The sequence below is a fragment of the Anabas testudineus genome, chromosome 4 (genome assembly GCF_900324465.2).
Source record: "Anabas testudineus chromosome 4, fAnaTes1.2, whole genome shotgun sequence".
Lineage (NCBI taxonomy): Eukaryota > Metazoa > Chordata > Actinopteri > Anabantiformes > Anabantidae > Anabas > Anabas testudineus.
Genome location: NC_046613.1, coordinates 17,518,684 through 17,539,601, shown reverse-complemented (window position 1 = coordinate 17,539,601; position 20,918 = coordinate 17,518,684). Strand labels below are relative to the sequence as shown.

Below are 20,918 nucleotides of genomic sequence, written 5' to 3'. Positions count from 1 at the left end.
AGTTAAGAGTTAATTTTTCCATTCACTTGAGAAGAAAAGCTTAAATTTTCCCTTAAAATGCTTCCTGGGTAGAATCTATCAGAGCCATGTGTGCTTTTCAGTGTTTGGCATGTCATCTGTACCTCATCAGTACACCACGTGCCTCATGTCTGGGTATGTGTGTGGGAGTGTGTGTGATTGTTGGATTTTGTCAGGAATGAGTGTGTAAAAAGGCTTGAGGCTTGAACTTTCCCCTACTTCTCACACTGACTCTGCAGGGTCTCCAACATTTATGATTCACGCTGGAGACACATAGCAACCAGTCCGCTCCTCTGTGTGATTATAAACAATATTCAGCAGATTTACAGTACAAATCTACCAGAACGGGCCGCACGAATCCATTTATAATGACAGAAAATGCCTACATATTAAGTTTTGCTATGTACATTGTGGATTTTTTTAGGGATTAAGAATGCATGGTAAAGTTGGCTGTACACTTCATTATAAATTGAATTTATGTAACCAGAATATAATCAAATAAACCCTGTGAACTGCAGCTGAACAGACCTTTGAGCTTGTGGATTATTCTATTACACACTGGAGAGAGGGATCTGCTAGAATTGGTCAACTGATTGGAACAAAAAAAAAAAAAAAACTATTTCTGTGATAAATTAGTTAATCAAAAAGACTAAATTTAATAGTTCCAGGTGATAAAATACATTAGAACTTAAATGTTTTGTGGGTTTGGACATCATCTAGGGAGGTTTGTCCGAGCATTTCTCACTGTTTTGTGAGTTTCTTAAAGACAAAACAATAAATTTACTAAAAAAGAAAATAAGCAGCAGATGAATCAGTTATAAAAACAACTATTAGTAATTGTCCCACCTTGGAATATTAACAAAATAAGCCGTTAAAATACAGATGTGGAGAGCAATTTATGTTGCAAATTAAATGATTTTATTATTATTAAAATTATTATGAACTGAAAAGAATTCTGATGCAAAATTGTGCATCTGTGTTAAACCTCAGTTTGAGTTTTAAAAATAACTCTGCATGTCATGTCCCCGTATCAGTGTGTGTTTAACTAGTAATGCAGACTTCTCATTGCATCATGGTCAAGTCCTCATAAGGATTACAACTGTGAAAGACTTTCCACGCCTCCACCGCCCTCCTCCACATTCTAGTAGCCAATCAGAGGGGAACCTCTGCTGCAGCACTGTTATAAAAGCCTCACAATGCCCTTCAGCTGCACACAACAGACAGAGAGACATCAGTGTTCTTACTGAAGCGGACTCACAGCAGACACAAAGATGAAGATGCCACAGCTTCTCATCCTTCTCTTGATCATTTTGGTCCATGCTGGTGCCGGTTTCCCCTCTGACAGGAAGCCTGCATCGGGCCGGGACAAACACGTCTCCTGGGATGATGTAAACGTGGTGGCTCATGGCCTCCTGCAGCTGGGCCAGGGTCTGAAGGAGCACGTAGACAAGACTAAAGCCCAGATGAGAGATGTGAACATCAAACTGAAAGCCTTGAATGGCACGATGGCTGAACTGCAGAGGAGGCAGCAGGAGCAGAATGAAGCTCTGAAGGCCAGACGTGAGGAGATGGACGAGCGGGAGAAGATGGCTGCAGAGCTGGCTGAGCAAGTGAGGGTGAGGGTGGAAGAGGTGAAGAAACAGAACGAGGACATCCACTCCAGGATGGGCAAACTGGAGGAGAAGGTGGAGGAAGTGCTCACAGAGCCAGCACTGGACAGCAACGACAGCGATCCCTCAGGAGCCTCATTTATCCAGGTGAGACAAGACGCTGCTTTGTTTTTATTTCAGTGTAATAAGATCAAGATCAATTATATAGGACCTACATCACCATTTTTCCATCTGATAAAGGCGAATGACAATACACAATAATGATGAATGAGATGGTTTATTGTCCTGCTGTTTTCAGAGGCTGGTGGCAGCTCAGGGCAGACGCATTGACCAGCTGGTGGAGAAAATCAAGCAGCAACAAGACAAACTAGAGAAGCAGAATCTGCACCTGCAGGCGCTGCAGAGCAAGGTGAGTTCTTTATATGGGCTAAAATCCAGCCAATATACAGCTGCTGTAACTTCAATCACTGGGCGGGTTTTACTTGTTTAATAGTGTTTTAACCAGATCTGTGATTCCTTCAGGTCGCGCACAAAAGAGTCAAATCACACAGACGGAGAGACGAGGAGACAGCGCTGAGGGGAGAGCCAGATCAGAGCACAGCCACATTAGGTAAGACAGCAAACTATTTGGGAAAAATTTGAGGTCCAAACAAAACAAGTCATCCTTTAATCATCCTTGTTAACCCAACACACCCAGGACACCCACAGACACAGACGTGACACATAATGTAAAATGAGGAAAGGAAATGTCAGATTTAATTAGTCAGCAACAAAGGGCATTCACGCGGCACGCAGCCGCGACAATGCAGAAACGCTGATGTGAACTGATGTGTCCTAAAGTGACATAGGAAGAAAAAAAGATCTACCTTTGCACCTGCGATTACAATATTTCTTGGCAGAGCGGCTCATAGGCCAGTCCAAAGATCAGGAATAATGAGGACAGCAGCTCCTCAAACACACCTACTGTACTGTGTGTTTATAGGACAGAAAATGTAGAACTATGCAGTAAAGGAAGTGACATGAAGAGAAAGACTTAGCACATAAAGTTATCTAACAGTATTTAACTAGGTCATTAAAATCCTCAGTTTTCTTATCAGGTTTTTCTGTTATCTGGTTTTCTTAGGTTTGGCCAGAGACTGTCATGATCTGTTTGCTCAAGGGCAACGAGCCAACGGTGTCTATGCAATCCAGCCTGAGGGCTCCCAGCCCTTCAACGTGCTCTGTGAAATGACTTCAGGTGAGTCAGACAGGAACTGTGCCAACCAAGTCTTCTGGTTTTAATTAGTCAACAACAGCGTTACACGGCTGAAAGCTCCATTGAGAAACTTGAAAGCTCAAAGTTTCCTCTCTCTGCTCGTTGCAGAAGGTGGCTGGACCGTCATCCAGAAACGTCAGGACGGATCCCAAAACTTTAATCAGCAGTGGGAGAGCTATAAGAAAGGCTTCGGCAGCCTGAACGGTGAGAGCCATTTACCAACAATGTTTTATTTAAAAAAAAGCTGCATTGCTATGTCCTGAGACACTAAAGTCCTCTTTATGTTTCTCGTCCTGTAGGTGAGTTCTGGTTGGGCTTGGAGAACATCCACTCTCTCTCCAAACAAGGCCAGTACATCCTGCAGGTGGAGATCTCAGATCAGGCAGGAGAGAAGCAGGAAGCTCGTTATCAATTCCAGCTTGATGGAGAGGAGCAGAAGTTTGCTCTTCATGCGGAGCAGGACTCGTCATCTGGGGTTCAGGAGGAAATCATGAGCACTGGAGCCTCCGGTGTCCCCTTCTCCACCGCCGACAGTGACAACGACCTTGCTGCTGACGTCAACTGTGCTCGGCTGCTCTCAGGTGCGAATGTTTTTTTCAAGCCGAGGATTTCGAATGAATCTAAAAGTCTGTGGCCGTCTTTAACAAACCATAAATTCTCTTTATGTTACAGGTGGTTGGTGGTTCAGCAGCTGCGGTGAGGCAAACCTCAACGGCAGATATCCCAGAAGGCCGGGCCTGCTCAGGAGACAGCAGTTCAGAAGACAAGTGATATTTTGGACGTCCTCGAAGGGACAAAACTACTCAGTGAAGAGCACTGTTCTGAAGATTGCACCCGCAACAATAAAGCAATAAGCTCGTCATCAGTGTGTCTCAGAAAGGACCGAGCAGAGGACTAGTTATTTAAAAAGCAGAGAGAACTGGAGCGTTTTAATTTAAAAAGGACTGAAGTCATTGTGTTTTCTATAATAAAACATTAATGATCTCTCCTGATGCACAGGATCATTCAATATTTCTATGCCATGCCATATGAAAACTATCGTCTCAGAGGACTTTCAGTCATATTGGCTGTTCCATTATTCCCTTTATAAGGGGCTTATGTGTTCATCCTGTTTTGTAACATTTGTTTAATGTGTTTTATCATGTTGTACATAAACTGTGTGCAGTTTCTTCTCATTTCTATACTTTAAACATTTTGTATGAAGGGGATGAAAATAAATTTTTAAAATGTAAATGAAACAAACTGTTGTCTCTGTGTAAACCACACTGTGACTGTGCATTTGAAGTAATTAAATTATTAATTAAATTGTAAACTGTAATAATGTGAAATATTTATCTCTATTATTCTATTATTGGTGTTGGCGTAGTAGAAAGCAACTCACATTTAATTTTGCAGGTCTGCAAATTCGAATTTTTACATTTTCTGGAAGGAACCATATAATCTGTAAACTAACAGAGAGTGATGAGCTGGTGCGATTAATCAATTACAAACCTGCAGAAATCATGTACAAAATGTGAAATGTTTCGACAAACCAACATTTAAACAACATTAACTACTGAGATTAATAATAATCAGTAAGTGTTGGAGTAGTTTGCAGCTATTTAGTTTTCATATGTCAAGAGTTTCAGTGCATGAACAATGATGTGTTTCACAACACTGCTCCCTGCTGGGAAAATTATTAAAAAACACAGATGTGTGAGTAATACGAAGAAACATCAGCAAACTCTTGAGTATTTGAAAAGAGCTACAGTGTAAAATGCTAAATGTATTTGTGACAGTGGCTGTTAGAGATAAAACAATCTGCATATTAAATCATTCTGCTGTCTCTGTGTTCTGCCTTTAGAGTCAGATGCTTTGTCCTCCTAAGTTTACAGGACATAAATGGGCTGTATCAAGGTTATTATTATAAATATTATTATTATTTTACACATTTTAATCGTCTCAGCTTAATTTATGATTTTAGGCTACATAAATAATATTTACGTGGCTTTTGTCTGTGTCAGACGCTCATGAATTAAAAAATATGGAAGTCTGTTACAAGCCGATTTCTCCTTTTGAATCTTGTGTGTTATTAGTGTATTAACTAATAATTGCTGTTTTAGTAAGTGTTGATAGTGAGTTACTTCTGGGTAATTTCTGTCTGAGCTGCTGCAGACAATCAAATATCATGTGTGACCCTGCAGATGAATCTGTAAACTGTATTTAAATAAAGATGTTTCATGCTTCACATGAATAAATCAGAATCGTTTTAGAGCTACAGTTACAAATGTAATGAGCCTTAACTCAGTGTCTTACCAATGTTTAAAAGGCTTACAAATTAATTTAATGACGAGTTTTTAAAGCAACAAACATAATTTGGTAACAAGACTCTCAAAGAGAGATTGTTAACTTCTGTTTATTTCCTCAGTATGATAGCACTGTGTACAGGTCATAGTAGCTCATCGTACAAATGGTCATCAGACACACATGTAACAAGGCATTTTATTGTCATAGGTCCTCAGGTTCCCTGATTTATACTATATGAGCAGGCGCTCTTAAGCTCTTGCAAGGCACCTCAGACTGCCAACAGCTGTGTCAAACGTCATAACGTAGTTCAGTTTGTTGGCACCAAGGCAAGTTTGTAAGAAGTGCAAAAGTCCTCAGCAGCAGAAGAAAGAGAAGCTCTCGGAAAACCAAAGCAGGAGACAACAGATCGCTACATAATCCATCATTTTTGAATGAATAAGAATCCATAAAAATGTTTTTAATAACACATAATTCTTTTTTTGCCTTTTCTTGTAGATGTGGTAAACTACATAAAACGTTACCGACACTCACTCACACACGAGAGCACAGCTTCAAAACAAAAACAAGGCAACGAATGACAAACGGGGTTAAGAGCTTGTTTGTTTGCTCTTATAGAGCTTTATGTTCATAATCTCCATCCAGTGTTTGTTCACAGAAGCAGGAAACGTCCCAAATACACAAAGAAGGAATGGCACAAAAGAAACTCACATTTGTTTCCGAAAACCAGATGGGACGGTCCACTTTTTCTTTTGCTGTTAAAAGGTTCATAATTAATTAATAATACTCACATATAGATTTGGTGTTTTTCTTAATCTGCTTTTTTAATCCTCGTCTGTCGTCACTGGAATCTCAATGAAAAAGCTTCAGCCTTTGTTGTTTGTTATGGGCGAACAGATTGTTTACAGATTTCTACTGTAAAATGCTGTTTATTTACAGTAATTATTCTGACATCCGAATATTGATCCTGTAATGATTTATTGACGCTACAACACTGCAGCACCTTGAAGACAGACGCCTAACTGTTGAGGTGTGACGAGGTTTGGCATAGCTTGGATCCATGTAATAAAATGTTTCAGAGAAGAAGATGCAGGTTTAAATGAATGGGGAAATGTGAAGGAGACAAGGAGAGGTGGGCAAGAGGGCAGAGAGTGAGCAAGGATCAGTGTGTAGAAAGGCTTATCAGAGGTTCTGCTGGAGGAAGTGCAGCAGCATAATCTCATAATGTTCTCCAGACTCTGGACATCGGATGCTGTGTCGCTCATTGGGATAAACCTGGAAAAACAGAAAACCACAACTCATAATTCAGTCCTACACAGTTCACAAACACAGTTTCTAACCTTAATATTTTTAATTCACATTGTTCACAACATTTGAGAACATAGTGCAGCACTTTCGCTTGACTCTTTCTAAAAAAAAAACTAACTCAACATCAGTATTAACTTTAATGATACAAATATTAATACGTAAATTTAAAAAAATGCAAAAAATGACTGTGAAATCTTAATAGTGATCATTCAATGTTGTAAAGACAGTAAAAGGAGAAAATGCCTGCAATTAAAGTTTTAGGAAGTTAACTGAACCCATGCACAATCACATTTATATAACAGTCTAAAATAGGACACATATGAACAGTAGATATAAGTAGATCCTCCAACCTGCAGGTTGTACGGTTTCCCAGCCCGAATGATTTGAGACACCAGGAAGTTAGTATGGAAAAAGTGCACATTCTCATCTAGAAATCCGTGCAGGATCAGTAACCTGTTGGGTCTGCATGTAACAGAAACAGAGATAATTAACTTCTTTTGTGTCTTAAATATTGCAGCTAAGAAAAAGGATAAAGCAGTGTCAAAGTTTACCCTTCTAACGTTACTTTTACTGTTTGGTAGAATTAACCAAAGCAGACATGGCTAATAGCTAAATGATGGTACAGTGTAACACTGCTTATTGAGGAGGCTTTCATCTTATAAGCATAAACACAGAAGGCAGTTCACTTTAAAATGGCAGCTCTCACTCGTTTGGGAGTTTGTTGACGTGAAGGGCGACAGAACAAGCTTCGTATCCCTCTGGGTTTTTTTCAGGCGTATCCAAATACCGCTCTGTGTATCCTGTGTCGTAGGCCATCCACAACGTCACCGGAGCTCCTGCAATAGCAACCTAAAGAAAAAAACAGGATGTCAAATAGAAGCAATTGCAGATTGAGTTCAGAGTCTGATGTTTAATATTTTGTAATTCAACAATGAGACTGTAACAGCTCATAAGAGTAACACCAACAGATCTGACAACTGCAATGCAAAGCAACACTTTTTGAAAAGCATTTAATGAGATTAAAAAGGGTAACTAACAAAGTTTCTAAACGGTCTCCACAGGATTAATCCCTTTAATTGTAAACTTTTCTATTAACCCCATCTCTTGTAGAAGGATCTGTAAACAGACTTTAATGTGAGACTACATGATTTAATCCAGATTTTTAGTTTGGCCTGACAGAAATGTATGAGATGTCAGGTCTGCTAGACTTCAATTGATGGTTTAACGATTAGAAGTATTTTGATGTATTCGAGAGCATAAAATGAGTATCATCATTAGTATAAAGTAACCATTAATTATTGATTTATCTCCTGAGATTGGAGAACAGTCCAATATACTGTATCAGTATGTTAAATCAACTCACTGACATCAAGCTGTGACTCTTGACCACATAATGGCAGGAATTTCGGACAAAAATATCTGCACTTGGCATTAAAGTCTATTGTAAGTGCCCTTTAACTGTGCTTAATTTTAGCCCAAAATGTTAAATATTAGTTGTTTTCACCTTGAAGATGTCGGGTTTGTGGATGAGGCCCATTAGAGAGAGGAAGCCTCCGTATGACCAGCCATGGATGGCAACACGAGTCAGGTCCACAAACTTGTACTTGTCAGCTATGTAGTGTAAACCCTCCACCTGGTCTTCAATCTCCACCTGACCCTGGACAGAGGGCAACTCAAACGTCACTCACCATTTATAAATCTCTCTTCATCACCATAAATGTTTGTCTCAGTCGCTTGCTCTACTTCATGTCATAAATACCATTTTGTCTTTCACAGCTCCTTCAAACTTGAGTCCTCGCTGACAGGATCCCCGCCCATCGATGACCAGCACAACGTAGCCCAGAGACGCCAACGTGCTCAACCGCAGATACTTTACTCCTTTAAAGGAATTATTTACTAACTGCACCTGCAAGAAAACAAATTACATTAATACAATGAATGAATGAATACAAGTTGTGGTTAATACGTTACACAGGGCTTTTTACTATTGTTGTTTTGCCTAATGTAAAAAATGTACTAAAGGTTTACCAAACATAAACATACCAATTGTATTTCATGTTATATTACTGCATTATAATTACTGATGCATTTATGTGGACTTCCTTTTACAGTCCCCTAATTGCTAAGGATTTATTACTGACCATAGATTTATAGAAACAAATAGTCAGAGGAGATAAATACAAAGAAACTACAGCTAAAACACTAAGAACAACCTCCACTATGCAGCTTCCTAAGAAAGTAGGTCAATCAGTTTATAGAAATACCTCGTCTATTACTCATCTATCTGTTGAAGATACAATTGTAGTCAACCAAGGTTTATGTTGGTAATAGTCTAAGTTTAATTATGTACTATCTAGAAATTAAGGAACTTTCCAATGAATTACCATTTCTTATGTAATTAGTGTCCATGGTTAGACCCATTTATAAAGGGTTTATATACTCATTTAGCATCTATGTCATTAAACACATAACAGAATTTTAAAAGGATGTGGTCAAACCTGGGGGCCGCCATAAACAAAGATGACTGTGGGATGTTTTCTACCAGGGACCAGGTTGTGTGGTTTATACAACATGCCGTACAGCTCGAAGCCCGACTTTCCTGTGAAGCTGAAGATCTCTGGAGGAGTGTAGTCAAATGGGTAACCTGGGAAAACGGAAGAAACAAGAAGCATTAGTCAAGCAGGAACACAGTCAAGTCACTGAGTGTGTGTCATATAAAGTATAATTAAAATTAACATTTTAAACTAGCAGCTGCAAAACAAAGCATGAAAAAAATCTATAATTTCATCCATCAAAAACAAAGTATTTGTTTTCAGTACTAGAAGACTCCATCATGCTCGCCCAGAACTGCGGCTCCTTGTGGAGCGGGTCACTGTCTGAGCCGTTCAGCTTGTAGATGTGTACACAGGGTGCGGAGGTCAAACTGCTGTAATGACTGATGAACATGTCAAATGTCTGTGTGGATGAAAAGAAAAATACAAGTGTAGGTTAATCACATATTCATTAACAACTTAGTTTTAAAGGGATGCAGGGTTTTACAGGCAGATGCCACCAATTTCTTTTTATCGAAGGTAATATTGTACATTTGATGATTATAAATAACCTATTATATCATTATAAAATACACTGAAATTAAATTAATTGTGTAGTAAACAGAGAAGAACCAGCCTAGACTACACACGCGTGTCTTTTATTACCTGGCTCACAGAGCAGCTGTGGGAAAACCCAGGTTTGGTGAGTCGGACGATTTCACCTGGTGTGTCGTAGCTCACCACATACAGGTGATGCTCCAAAGGAGAGTCTTTGGTTCCCTGGAAGTAAACCAGCTTTGCTGCTTCATCCACCCAAATTTGAGGACTTGACGAACGCTACACCAATACAGAGCAAAAAAACTTTGTGAATCTCTTATTCAAAATCTAGTTTCTGTTATTTCATGTCTGTTTTATTCAAATTTGAATTTGTTCTTTCTCGTCCCATCTCTTTTAGTATGTAGCTTGTTCAATGTTCCTTATTGATCGTACATTGGTGCATGTATTGTTTAACATTTGATATATTAGGGATTACAACTGGCTTATGTAAACATGACCCAGTCTGTCTAAAATATTTGAAACACGGTGTACTGGTGTCTGGCTATGGTTCATTCATCAGCTGCCCTTGAACGCACATGTATGTGGGCAGAGCTTTACCTTCGCTCCGTGATTGGCCAGCACCTCCCACTCTCCACTTGTTACTGTGACCTCCTCTTTGACTGGACACTTGAAATCATCTGATGACAGGTGTAAAGAGGTCATGTAAGTTGGATCAAATCAAAGATCAGTTGTCTTTGGTAACTCTTTTAAATCACTCTATTTAGCATTCATAAGTCTTATACAAGCATTTAATAAATGGTTTAAAACACACAACATTATCACTGCTTTTGTACTGTATAGCATAACATTTCCAAATATCTTTCAATATGGTTGAATTAAAGGGAAATAAAGTATAAACTGTTGAACCATCACATGCCATCAAAACAGCTTTTGAGCACTTATTTATTCAGTTTGTTCCTGTAAGCTGCCACCAACCTGTAGAAACTGTGAAAGTTTAACCACTGCAAATTAAAACTGAAATTGTCACAAAGTACAAAAAGTAAAACTAATTTAAAGGGCAAAAAATATAATTCCAGTGAACAGACAGAAATAATTATTACCGAAAGACAAGACCTATTTAAAATCATGCTTGAGTTGTGTGTTATAGATAAATTTATACAGTGTGAATGCTAAGTGCTGATTTATTATTTCTTACAGTATTTGTTTTCTCATCTCATCTGTAGTGTGCAGTTCGACAGGGAATCTTGAAAATCAGCCTGTAATAATGATGTTACCTTCTGAGTGAGTGTAGCCTTTGACCCATTGATGGCTGCCCCGCTGTAGAACTGATGTGATCTTATACAGGTGGCAGAATCCTGTTTTTGATTCATTTACTGTGATGAAGGTGATCTCATCATCACTGGTTTGGATGAAAGGATAGAAGATGTCATGCACCTGTAGGACAAACAAAAGGATGAACGTAATAAACTGTAATTAGGGTAACCCTAACCCTAACAATAACCCTAACATAAACTGGGACTGCAGCAGAGAACAGTCCACAACACCATCACTTAATAATAATAATAAATATTTGCTGAGATCGGTTTGTACAGGAACCACATTTTTTCAAATCACAAATCAAATCTCACATGAGAAGAATCTAAACGGGGAAACCTTCAGCTAACAGAGACAGACACAGAGCTTGTGTTGGGTCTCACATTGATCCAGATGTCACTGCTCTCTTGATAGATAATGAAGGGCTGGACGGCATCTCCCAGTGCTTCTAGACTCTTCCGCCGGCTGGCCTCATCCTGATGTGCTGGGATGAAGAGCGATGGAGGCAACAAGACCAGCTGGAGGTGCTGTTGCCGTCGGTCCATCATGACTGCCCACGCACTAACACACAAAGACAATAAGAGCTGTCGAGGGTGGGAAACTGAGCAACTGTTTTATCTTCCTCCAAGAGAAGAAACTTACTATCGTCCATCCTTTGTCCACCCAGCTCTGGTGATGTATTCAGCAGAGGGGAACAGGGTAGTGAAAGGCACAGGCAGCTCCTTCTCCTGTGTGCTGATAATCTGAAGTAGAGAAAGTGCAATGTTTACCTCTGACCACTCATCTTCATAACTTTTATTAGAAAGTTCTCTTCATTGCAGCTGTGTCAATATACTAGAAACATTAAGATGTTTTGTGCTAATGAACGAAAACCCACTTTGCCGTGATTGTCTGTCCTGATTTCTGCCAATTTGAGAGTAATATCAGGATTCTTGCTGCCTAGAAACAAATAAAACTGAGTTAGTTAGCAAAACATTAACATTTGTCAAATATTAATGTAAACAGAACAGGACAGCAGAGCAAAATCGTACACTAAACCTCAGAAGTGTTAAGTATTAGGGGATTTCTAACAAGAAAAAAAAAACCTTATCAAGCAATAATCATATTATTCTGTTAATTAATTATCAAGTTTGAGCCAAATTAACCAACAGTCTAAAAAATCCAATAATATTGAGTTTACTGTGATGTATGGCAGCAAAAACAATAAATCCTCAGAGAAAGCTGGAACTATGAAATGTTTGGTTTTCTTACTTAACAAAAGATGAAAAAATATATAGAGAAGATGAAATTCACAAATCAATTCATCGTCTCATTGGTTACAGCTCTATAGACAGTACAGATCTGTGAATTTGGATTTTTATACAGTGATTACATGTTTTACAGTTACAGTTTTTGGTTCAGTAGGTCTGCTCTTTGTCCAAAGAAAAAAATATACAGTACATAAGGCTAACAGACAAAATGAGAAAACTAAACTCATAACATTCAAATGAGTTGTTCAGTACCTGCACGTGGGTATCTGTAGGTATCTGTCTTACGCTCTTCCAAAGCCGGAGATGGGACATGAATGATCTCAACTTCAGACTCATCCACCTCCTCATACAAAATCTGAAGAGTCTTACCGCCATCTGATTCTGAACGAAATAGACCCGATAACAAGGTGTCACAATCATTTTCAAACCTCTCTCTCGCTTTCATAATGTTTGTTAAGTCAACTGTGACAACATCATATTCACCTTGTTGAGCGGCTGGTGACCACCAGTATCCAGTAAAGCGATCAAACTCTTCCTGTGTGACAAATGTGGCTATGCCTGCAGATTTGGGGTCTTCTTTCGGATTATTAATACCTGAAAATAAAAAAAACAAGATGTGGGAAATATTCAAGACACTAGGTAAGCATCAAGGTGTAAACATGCTTCAATCCCGACCTTTGTGGCAGAAGGTGAGCCTCCTCTCTTCGCCTGTCTCGATGCTGGTCACCCAAATGTCGTTGTTGTTGATGAAGCCGATAAAGTTTGGGTCCCCGTGGCAGATCTTGGGGTCCATGCGTGTGCCTGAACTCTGGCTCTTAATCTCTACAGGTTTCATTGGAGAAGTCTGCACATAAAATCAGAGTGAATCAACTAAAACTGAGTTAAACTCTTCAGTGAGCACAGTGAAGTAAAGAAAAGGAAAAAATGCACAGTGACAAGAAACAAATACTAAACCATTACAAAACACTTTTAAAAGAGATACTAAGAATTGTGACAAATGATGATACAAATTTTCTTTTAAAAGAAAAAATTTGAAAGATAACAGTTTGTTGCAGTTCTAACTGTGCCCAATATATGTACTGGGATCGACACATTGATTAGATGTAACCAAGGCCCACAGGTGACAATAAAAAGCCCAAATGTGCATCTTCTGGCTAAGGAACTGATGGAAAAGGCATTGGTCTAACAAGCTACTTTATCAAATGAAGCAGGTCTGTAATAATCCTTCTGTGCTGTGTGGCAGTGAAAGTCCTACTTAGCTGCCCTTTAACTCACAATAAAGCTGCTGTTTCCACCATCTCGGCAGAAGTACAGACTGCTGTTGGCCTGGAACAGGAAGAGGCCACTGGGTCGGTGATAGTCATAAGCTGTGATGCCAGACACCCCCAAACGCTTCCTTTCTCGTAGCAGCTCCTCTTCTCGAGAGAAACCCCCGTGGTGAGGGCTGGCCTGAGGTCAGGGGTGACAGGAGGACACACAACGTGACAATGCTGGTCGACCGAGGTCATGGTCAAACACAGTTTTTTCGGGGCATGGAAAACAAACGATAGGAAAACATTACCATACTAAATTGAAGAAACAACAGCAAGCTACTGAGTAGAGTCATTTATCTTCTCTGTTGAGCTATAAGTATTTGTATTTATATGAGCAATCAATCCAGTGGTCCCTGAAAATAAAAACAGGGTGTATCAGGGTGCAGAAGGACAAAAAAAATCCTTCTTACCTGAAAATGATCCAGCATCTGTTTCCATGACAAAACCAGCAGGGCATCTTTGCGAACCTTCTTGGGAATGTCTGAGTAGAGCAATGCATTTTCCCTGCTGGCGTAAGGCATTCCTGTAAAAATAGAAAGAAAAAAAAGACTCTGTGAAACACTGATGATGAGAGCAGTAGTGTAGCACAACTAAGCTGGAGCCACCTGCCCCAGCTCTTCTTCAGTACAGTCCTATATTTATAAGTCTGGTTGTAATGTAAGTCTTTACTATGCAGAACAATGAAGAACTATGCAGAACATTGAAGGATAATATGGACATATTTAATTTGAAACTTGCTAAGTTTGTTACAGGGACTACCAAGTAAGATACACTTTATTAATCCCTGAAGGAAAATTCAACTAGGCTTGACTTTGACATTACTATTAATAATGTGTTCATCATCTCAAACTTATCATGAGCTTTAATTGTGCAAATTCATTTAACAAATCACTCGTACACATCAATAGTTGCATGAATAGTTAGTGCAACTCAATCCTGGTACGATAGAGGAAGTCCTCAGTGGTGACTGTTGATGACTGAACTGAACTGAGGTTTCTGTGCAGTTTTTGGAGTGAGTATAGACAATATGTCACAATTGATCCAGCATGTGTGTTAACATGCCCTTACGTAACCTGGTTCTTATAGGTTTACTGCAGTATACTAGGGAAGAAGACACTGCTTGATATCACAGCAGAATTTCTGCTGAAAAATACTGATGTGCCTCGAGCACATATTATGTGACTGACTTAATATGATTAATGGTTTGCTGCATGCAAAGTGAGATCCCACAAGCTCAACCTGTCTGGTGGCTGCTTTGCATTTTGGTCTATCTTGATAATAATAATGTAATGTGGTACATGTCAAAACTGGTTTTGCTTCCTCCTCTCCCAGTATGATGGTTAAAAACTGGTGCAAAATGGCAACAAACCTTTTCATTCAGTCACCACTGACACCACAACTCCTAACACAGACATTTTAGAAAGAAACATTTCCTCTTTTCAAAACGTCTGAAGAGGAAAAGCTCTGCAGCAAATAGGCACTGTAGTATTTAATAAAATGTATTCTGGATCACCACATTATGAATCAAACTTAGTTTTTCATATTTGGGAATTCAACAAATACAACAAATCTACACAATCACAGTATTTTGAAAAAAAAAAAGGGGCCTGAGCAGCAAAATCCCTGAGTGCGTTGAACTGAAACAGCTTGTAAATCAGACTAAGTCAGTAATTCTTGCTGTCTCGGCATGACCGTCAAAAACTAGGTACAGATCTTGCAGCCACCACTGGACACAGCTTTGGAAATGATATCACACACCAGGACTAACTGCTTGAGACATGGCAGCAAAAAACAACAACCATTTTGCAGAAATTCTGTGCACTACAGCTGCTACATATAAAAGCAGAAAGATGCCCACACTGCAGAACAGTGTTCCTGATTTTCTCCAGCACACAATGACTAGATTCACTGCAGATCTTTGGACATCAAATGAGCCTGAAAACAGCTGCAGGCTGGCAACACTGACTCACCAGCTGTAACCTCAGATTCTTCACAGACGCATGCTAGCCTTCAAAGAGACTGAATGTACGGTACCAACTAGCAGCTGCTTATCGGAGCTGAGATTTATTTCAAAGTCAGTGTAGAAAACAATATTATTAGGCACTTTGTATGTAAAAAAACATTGTGTCAGCTCACCAAGATAATAGATGCGGTGAGAGTGCGGACTGGCCTCATCCTTCTGGATAAACTGGAAGTCATGTGGCGCCTTGTTAATAACTATGCCACTGTTCTTACGGCTATTGTGGATGATCTGCCGCAGGCCGTCCCATGTATACTTCTCCACCTGAAACTGTGTGGAATTGACGTCCTCCATCTCCACCACTTCTGTGCTGTCGGAGAGCTCGTCGACCCCGGTCATACCTGCCAGTGCCTTCCTGATGCTGTGGACAGGCACAGAGACTGATCAGTAACTCAGACACCAGCCACATGACAAATAGAGGCAAGGGCAGCAGAAAGGGTCCATGAAGTGTTAAACACGATGATTGAACACTAGCACTTTTAATGGTAAAAACCTGAAAGAAAGTTCTGCTGACAGACATTAATCTAATAATAAAATCTAGTTGTCTAGTAAAGCAGAAAAACATATTGAGAAATACTAAAATGTTCGACTGTTTCACAGTTCTTTCTTAGCATCAGTCGCCTTTTAAAAGTCTCACTCCATCAATGATTTTTTTTATGTTACTATTAAAATAAAAATAGGTTCAATCTAAAGATTCTAGTATTCAGAGAATAACATGGATTTTTAAAATTTTTTTTTTTATTAAGAGAAAATATGCCTACCTTTCCTGGCCGTCTTCTGTTTTGTCTTCAATTTTCAGCCTCTTTACTCTGTGCATTAACTGTTCAACAACCCCTGACCAGACTTAACACCCTGTAAAATATCAGATTAAAAATGTAAGAGCTCAAAAGTTGAAACAGGGAAGAAACGTGGCAGCATCTGCTCTAACGGACGAATAACTTAAATGCACAAGAATTGGTATAAAAAAACTAGACCCGGCCTTTAGCTCACATGCTATGAGCAGTGAAGCTGTTACTCAGGTGATGGCCTCACTGAGGGCAGACATGTCTTTGCAGCTTTATCGAGGAGCTGATGTTTTCCAGTCAACCACCACCACACTTTCAGCTGAGTGTTTCTGATATTGAGTCTCACCGTCTGTGACTCAGCTGCTCAACTCTGACACTTCAACGTCTGTGTCATAACTATGTCAAATGTTACATGGTTCCTCCACATTTTACTGCAGGCTGTATAAGAGGCAGCTATGTTGCCTGGAGCCTAAATTAACTTCTGTGTCTACACAGGTTGATCATGCTATCAGATCTATAAGAAGGATACATGCCATGTTTCTGCATTATACTGACCGGAGCTAGATGAAAAAATTATTTAAGTATATAATAAATATCTTTATTAATGTACATCGTATAAATTGTTCCGACAAATTATAAATTGTTAACTAAACTAAATTGTTGAAACTAAAATCATCAACACAACACACAAAGTAAAAAAACGTTGCATGAATTTCATCACAGCAACTCATGATGTGAGTCAGAAGTGTGTGTGGGTGTCCTTGCGTGCCTGTATCAACTCCTGACACCATCTGGACATGCTCCTGATAAGTCAGCTGATGGTATCCTGGGGGATTTCCTCCTATACCAGGATCCGGGCATCAGTAAGCTCCTGGACAGTATGTGGTGGTACTTGGTCCATAGGATGCTCTGATACATAATGTCCCATAGGTGCTCAATTAAATTTAGGGCAGGGGAACATGAGAACCAGTCAGTGGCATACATGACTGGGTCATCCAGGACCTGCCTACACACTATGCCCCACAATAGACCAGACACTGGCCCACACCAGGAGGAACCCCGGGCCCACTGCACCAGCACAGGGTGTGACAATGGAGGATTTTAACCCATAATCTCTCAGGCTCCCGTTGGTTAACAAGGTCTGGTGTGGCCCTTATAGGGCTCTCACAATGTTCGTCCCATTCCTCCATATACAAATGAGCAGATACTGGACCTGCTGTCCAGCTCTCCTAGTGTAATGGACAGTCTCCTGGTATCTACTTCAAGCTCTAAGACTGTGCTGGGTTACACAGCAAACCCTTTTGAAACTGCACATAAAAATGTGCCATCTTGGAGTAACTGGACTACCTGTTCAACGTGCCAGTGCCTCATTCTACCACTAGCGACAAGAGCACAGGCAAAACACAAGCTTGAGAAGAATCAGTCTGGAAAGATATGAAGAGAGCATTCGACTGTAGCTACCACATAAAAAACCATTCTCTTTTCAGGGGTTGAGTTATTTTTGCCTCTCCATTCCAGCTGTTGTCAATTTCACTGGCACCAAATCAGGTGAAACTGATTCACAATCCCTTACAAAATGGGCAAATTTATATTCCTAAGTACACAACACTGAATTGGTGATGAAGTGTTATCTTCATTTTATTAGCAGTGCATATATACTATGACACAACAGAACTGTCTACTTTTGATTCCCTTGTTTTTAAAAGATCACCAAATTTTCTCTAGATATTGGTCAAACTGGGAAAATCTGTAACATACAGTGGCAAGAAAAAGTAGGTAAACATCTTGGAAATTGATGGTTTTCTGCATTCATTTGTCATAAAATGTGATCTGATCTTCACCTAAGTAGTATTAACACATATAATGTGCCTAAAATAATAATAACAAAAAATTTATTTTGTGTCTTTATGTGAAGTTTTGGAATTAATTATTCATTGACCCCCTCTTGGCAGTAATAACCTCAACCAGGTAGTTCCTGTGGCTGTGGATTAAACCTGCACATTGTTCAGAAGGATTTTTAGCCCATTCTTCCTGCAGAACTGCTTCAGCTCTGTCATAATCTTTAGACGTCTCGTGTGTGGTTCTCTTCTCCTTCCATAGCATCTCTATTGGGTTGAGATCTGGGCTCTGACTAGGCCACTTCAAAAGGTGGATTCTGTTTTTCTGAAGCCATTCTGTTGTGTGTTTTGGGTCATTGTCCTGTTGCATCACTCAACTTCTACAGAGTTTCAGCTGACGTACAGACATTCTTACGTAATCCTGAAGAATGTTTGATATACTTGGAAATTAATCTTCACCCCCAATCACTGCAAGCTGGCCAGGGCCTGATGCAGCAAAGGAGGCCCAAATCATGATGTTTCCTCCACCATACTTTCCGGTTGGGATAATGTTTTCATGATGATATGCAGTGACCTTTATATGCCAGATGCAGTGCTGTGTGTTCTTTCAGAATCGTTTAATCCTAGTTTCATCAGTCCACAAAACATTTTGCCCATACCGCTATACAGTGTCAATGTGCTCCTTGTAGCAATGTTCTTCTTAGTAATCAGCAGCTTCCTTCGTTGTGTCCTGCCATAGACTTGTTCAATGTTTTACTGTACTGTAGAATCGTGAACACAGATATTTCCAGTTCTAATGATGCCTTCAAATCTTTGGCTGTCACTCAGGGTTGCTTCTTTACCTCATTGAGTGCTTGTTGTGCTCCTGGGGTTATTTTGACTGGCCCCTCACTTCTTGGTTGAGTAGCCAGTCCCAAAGGGTCTCCATTTGTAGATTGTTTAACTGTAGACTGGTGAATTTCTGCAGTCTTTGACATCACTTTGTAACCCTTTCCAGCTTTATGTCAATCAACAAATCTTCATTGTAGATCCTCTGAAAGCTCCTTTTAAACAAATTCTTCTTCTGCTGAGTAGTTTTCGTCAGTCAAAGTAGCTCTAGTCCACACCAAAGTAATTTCCTTAACAGAATTCCAGATATGTTGACACCTGACTCCAGTCAGTCTTTTGGAGGTTCACATACTAGCACTATAAGGTTTTTCTGGTAGTTCTCAGAGTGTGTTATTATTTTGGGCATAATATATATGTTAATATGACATCTGACAATGTCACATTTTATGCCATATTAATGCAGAAAACTATGAAATTCCAAAAGGTTGTACTTTTTCTTGGCACTGTAAATGGACTCTAATGTATTATAGTTATTTAATAATTACATAATTTATTTTCTGTGGTCAAAATCAGTTTTCAGTAATGACACAGCCTGGAAGCAACTGAAAGATGAAGAGTTGCATTTTTGTAAAATAGACACCAGCAATACGGTGAAACAATATATAAACTTTCCAGAACTATGTACAGGCTAAAATAACCATTGGAAAAGTCCCACATTCTAGTTGTGCTACTTATGCATCTACTTTTAGTTTCTGTTTTTAACTGCACAGCAAAATGTTCAGACAAATAGACTCAGGTGATTTAGGTCAGAAACTGGCTTGTACGACTGTTCTTCTAGTGACTACTTACTTTTGGATATTTTATCATGAACATTAAAATGATTATTAAAAATAGTTTTTAAGGTAATGTCAGTCAGCTTAGAAATTTATGGACAAATCCCCTCTGCTCTGACAGTGACATCACTTTATTGGTACTTAGCAATTTTTCTGAGTATTTCCTCGATTAAACAATAGTTAATTCTATAAAATTAGGGGGAAATAGTATAAATAAATTAATCTAATACAAAATCAAAAAGGAGTCTATGATCGTCTTGTTTTGTCCAGCTAACAGATCCCCACAAAAAACATTTTACAGATTGAAAATATCAGAATATGTATAGCGACTGTTGGTATATTTGATTTAAAGAAAAAGTAGTTATATCTCTGTTTGTGACGTTAGTTACACATTATTCTTAGCATCTATGTGCAAATATTTGTATTACACACAACTAACCTAGTTTCACCGTCTCCTTTATGACACATCAACTAATGAAGCTCAATGTCTACAGACAGCTTCCATGCAGATTAAAACATCTGTCCCTGTTTTGTCCATCAATCGTGACAAACCTTCTTAAACAATAAGAAGTTAAAACTCTGTTACTGTCGTTACTTTGCTTTGATGCTATCAGGTTAGCCGCCCGTTGAGCGACTTCTTAGCTAGCCTACCAAAACATAATTTATGCGTCAAATCAGAACAGTAAAACAGTCATTCGTGTTTTGCTTACACTTTCTGCCCAAAGACCGTGAAACTTATCCCCCTTTGTAGAAGAAACGCCTGTGTTGAGAACAGCGACTATGGGATGAGTGAGAGACAGAAATCAACTACCGTTAGCTACTCTTCAGAGAACAGGTAGCCGAATGCTAACATGCTAACAATGCGGAACTAGCTTGAGGAATCAAACGTTTCAAGAATTCAACCTTTAACCCGGATGTGATGCGCCAAGTTAGTCTGCACATTTTATATTCGTTTTCATGCCTTTAACTTACTTTGTATACTTTAGAAATATATATATATCCAAATACAAACATCCATGACAAGCAGTGTATCCTTAAAACATTTATTTTTGTAATAATTTGTCCTTTTTTTCTTTTTGCATAAGTGCAAAAAATGCACCCAAAACAGCCACCTGAGGGAAGTCTACATCTTTAAATAAAAAAACAAGCAAAGTGTACATTTATAGTACAAAAT

General features: G+C 39.1%; 2 protein-coding genes across 2 annotated transcripts; one reads left to right on the top strand and one right to left on the bottom strand.

Moving 5' to 3' along the window:
• The first annotated feature begins 1,218 nt into the window (after positions 1–1,218).
• On the top strand, positions 1,219–4,154 carry LOC113151347 (angiopoietin-related protein 4-like). Its single transcript, XM_026344296.1, has 7 exons — positions 1,219–1,775; positions 1,927–2,037; positions 2,151–2,238; positions 2,752–2,865; positions 2,992–3,087; positions 3,183–3,464; positions 3,556–4,154. Exons 1-7 carry the CDS (start codon positions 1,290–1,292, stop codon positions 3,735–3,737), a joined length of 1,359 nt encoding a protein of 452 aa, XP_026200081.1. The 5' UTR covers positions 1,219–1,289; the 3' UTR covers positions 3,738–4,154.
• Positions 4,155–5,262: 1,108 nt separating this feature from the next.
• On the bottom strand, positions 5,263–20,613 carry LOC113152562 (dipeptidyl peptidase 9-like). The gene is made up of 21 exons (XM_026345872.1): positions 20,455–20,613; positions 16,222–16,312; positions 15,577–15,821; positions 13,851–13,963; positions 13,403–13,576; positions 12,803–12,971; positions 12,611–12,721; positions 12,380–12,508; positions 11,755–11,816; positions 11,520–11,620; positions 11,261–11,438; positions 10,838–10,997; positions 10,161–10,240; positions 9,672–9,842; positions 9,294–9,429; positions 8,973–9,118; positions 8,234–8,380; positions 7,979–8,131; positions 7,181–7,323; positions 6,825–6,936; positions 5,263–6,441 (listed from the first exon to the last, which is right to left on the bottom strand). The coding sequence occupies exons 2-21, from the start codon at positions 16,275–16,277 to the stop codon at positions 6,349–6,351; spliced, it is 2,679 nt and encodes an 892-aa protein (XP_026201657.1). The 5' UTR covers positions 16,278–16,312; positions 20,455–20,613; the 3' UTR covers positions 5,263–6,348.
• Positions 20,614–20,918: the final 305 nt, after the last annotated feature.

What these genes read in the sequence shown, in the direction of transcription:
- LOC113151347 (XM_026344296.1), top strand. Translation starts at nt 1,290, where the DNA reads ATGAAGATGCCACAGCTTCTCATCCTTCTCTTGATCATTTTGGTCCAT. An exon ending in TGCAGGCGCTGCAGAGCAAG is followed by an intron (nt 2,038 to 2,150) that starts GTGAGTTCTTTA and finishes TGATTCCTTCAG; the next exon opens with GTCGCGCACAAAAGAGTCAA. An exon ending in CTGTGCTCGGCTGCTCTCAG is followed by an intron (nt 3,465 to 3,555) that starts GTGCGAATGTTT and finishes TTTATGTTACAG; the next exon opens with GTGGTTGGTGGTTCAGCAGC.
- LOC113152562 (XM_026345872.1), bottom strand. Translation starts at nt 16,277, where the DNA reads ATGCACAGAGTAAAGAGGCTGAAAATTGAAGACAAAACAGAAGACGGC. An exon ending in CTACAGATACCCACGTGCAG is followed by an intron (nt 11,817 to 12,379) that starts GTACTGAACAAC and finishes ATTTGTTTCTAG; the next exon opens with GCAGCAAGAATCCTGATATT. An exon ending in GCAGTGACATCTGGATCAAT is followed by an intron (nt 10,998 to 11,260) that starts GTGAGACCCAAC and finishes TTTGTCCTACAG; the next exon opens with GTGCATGACATCTTCTATCC.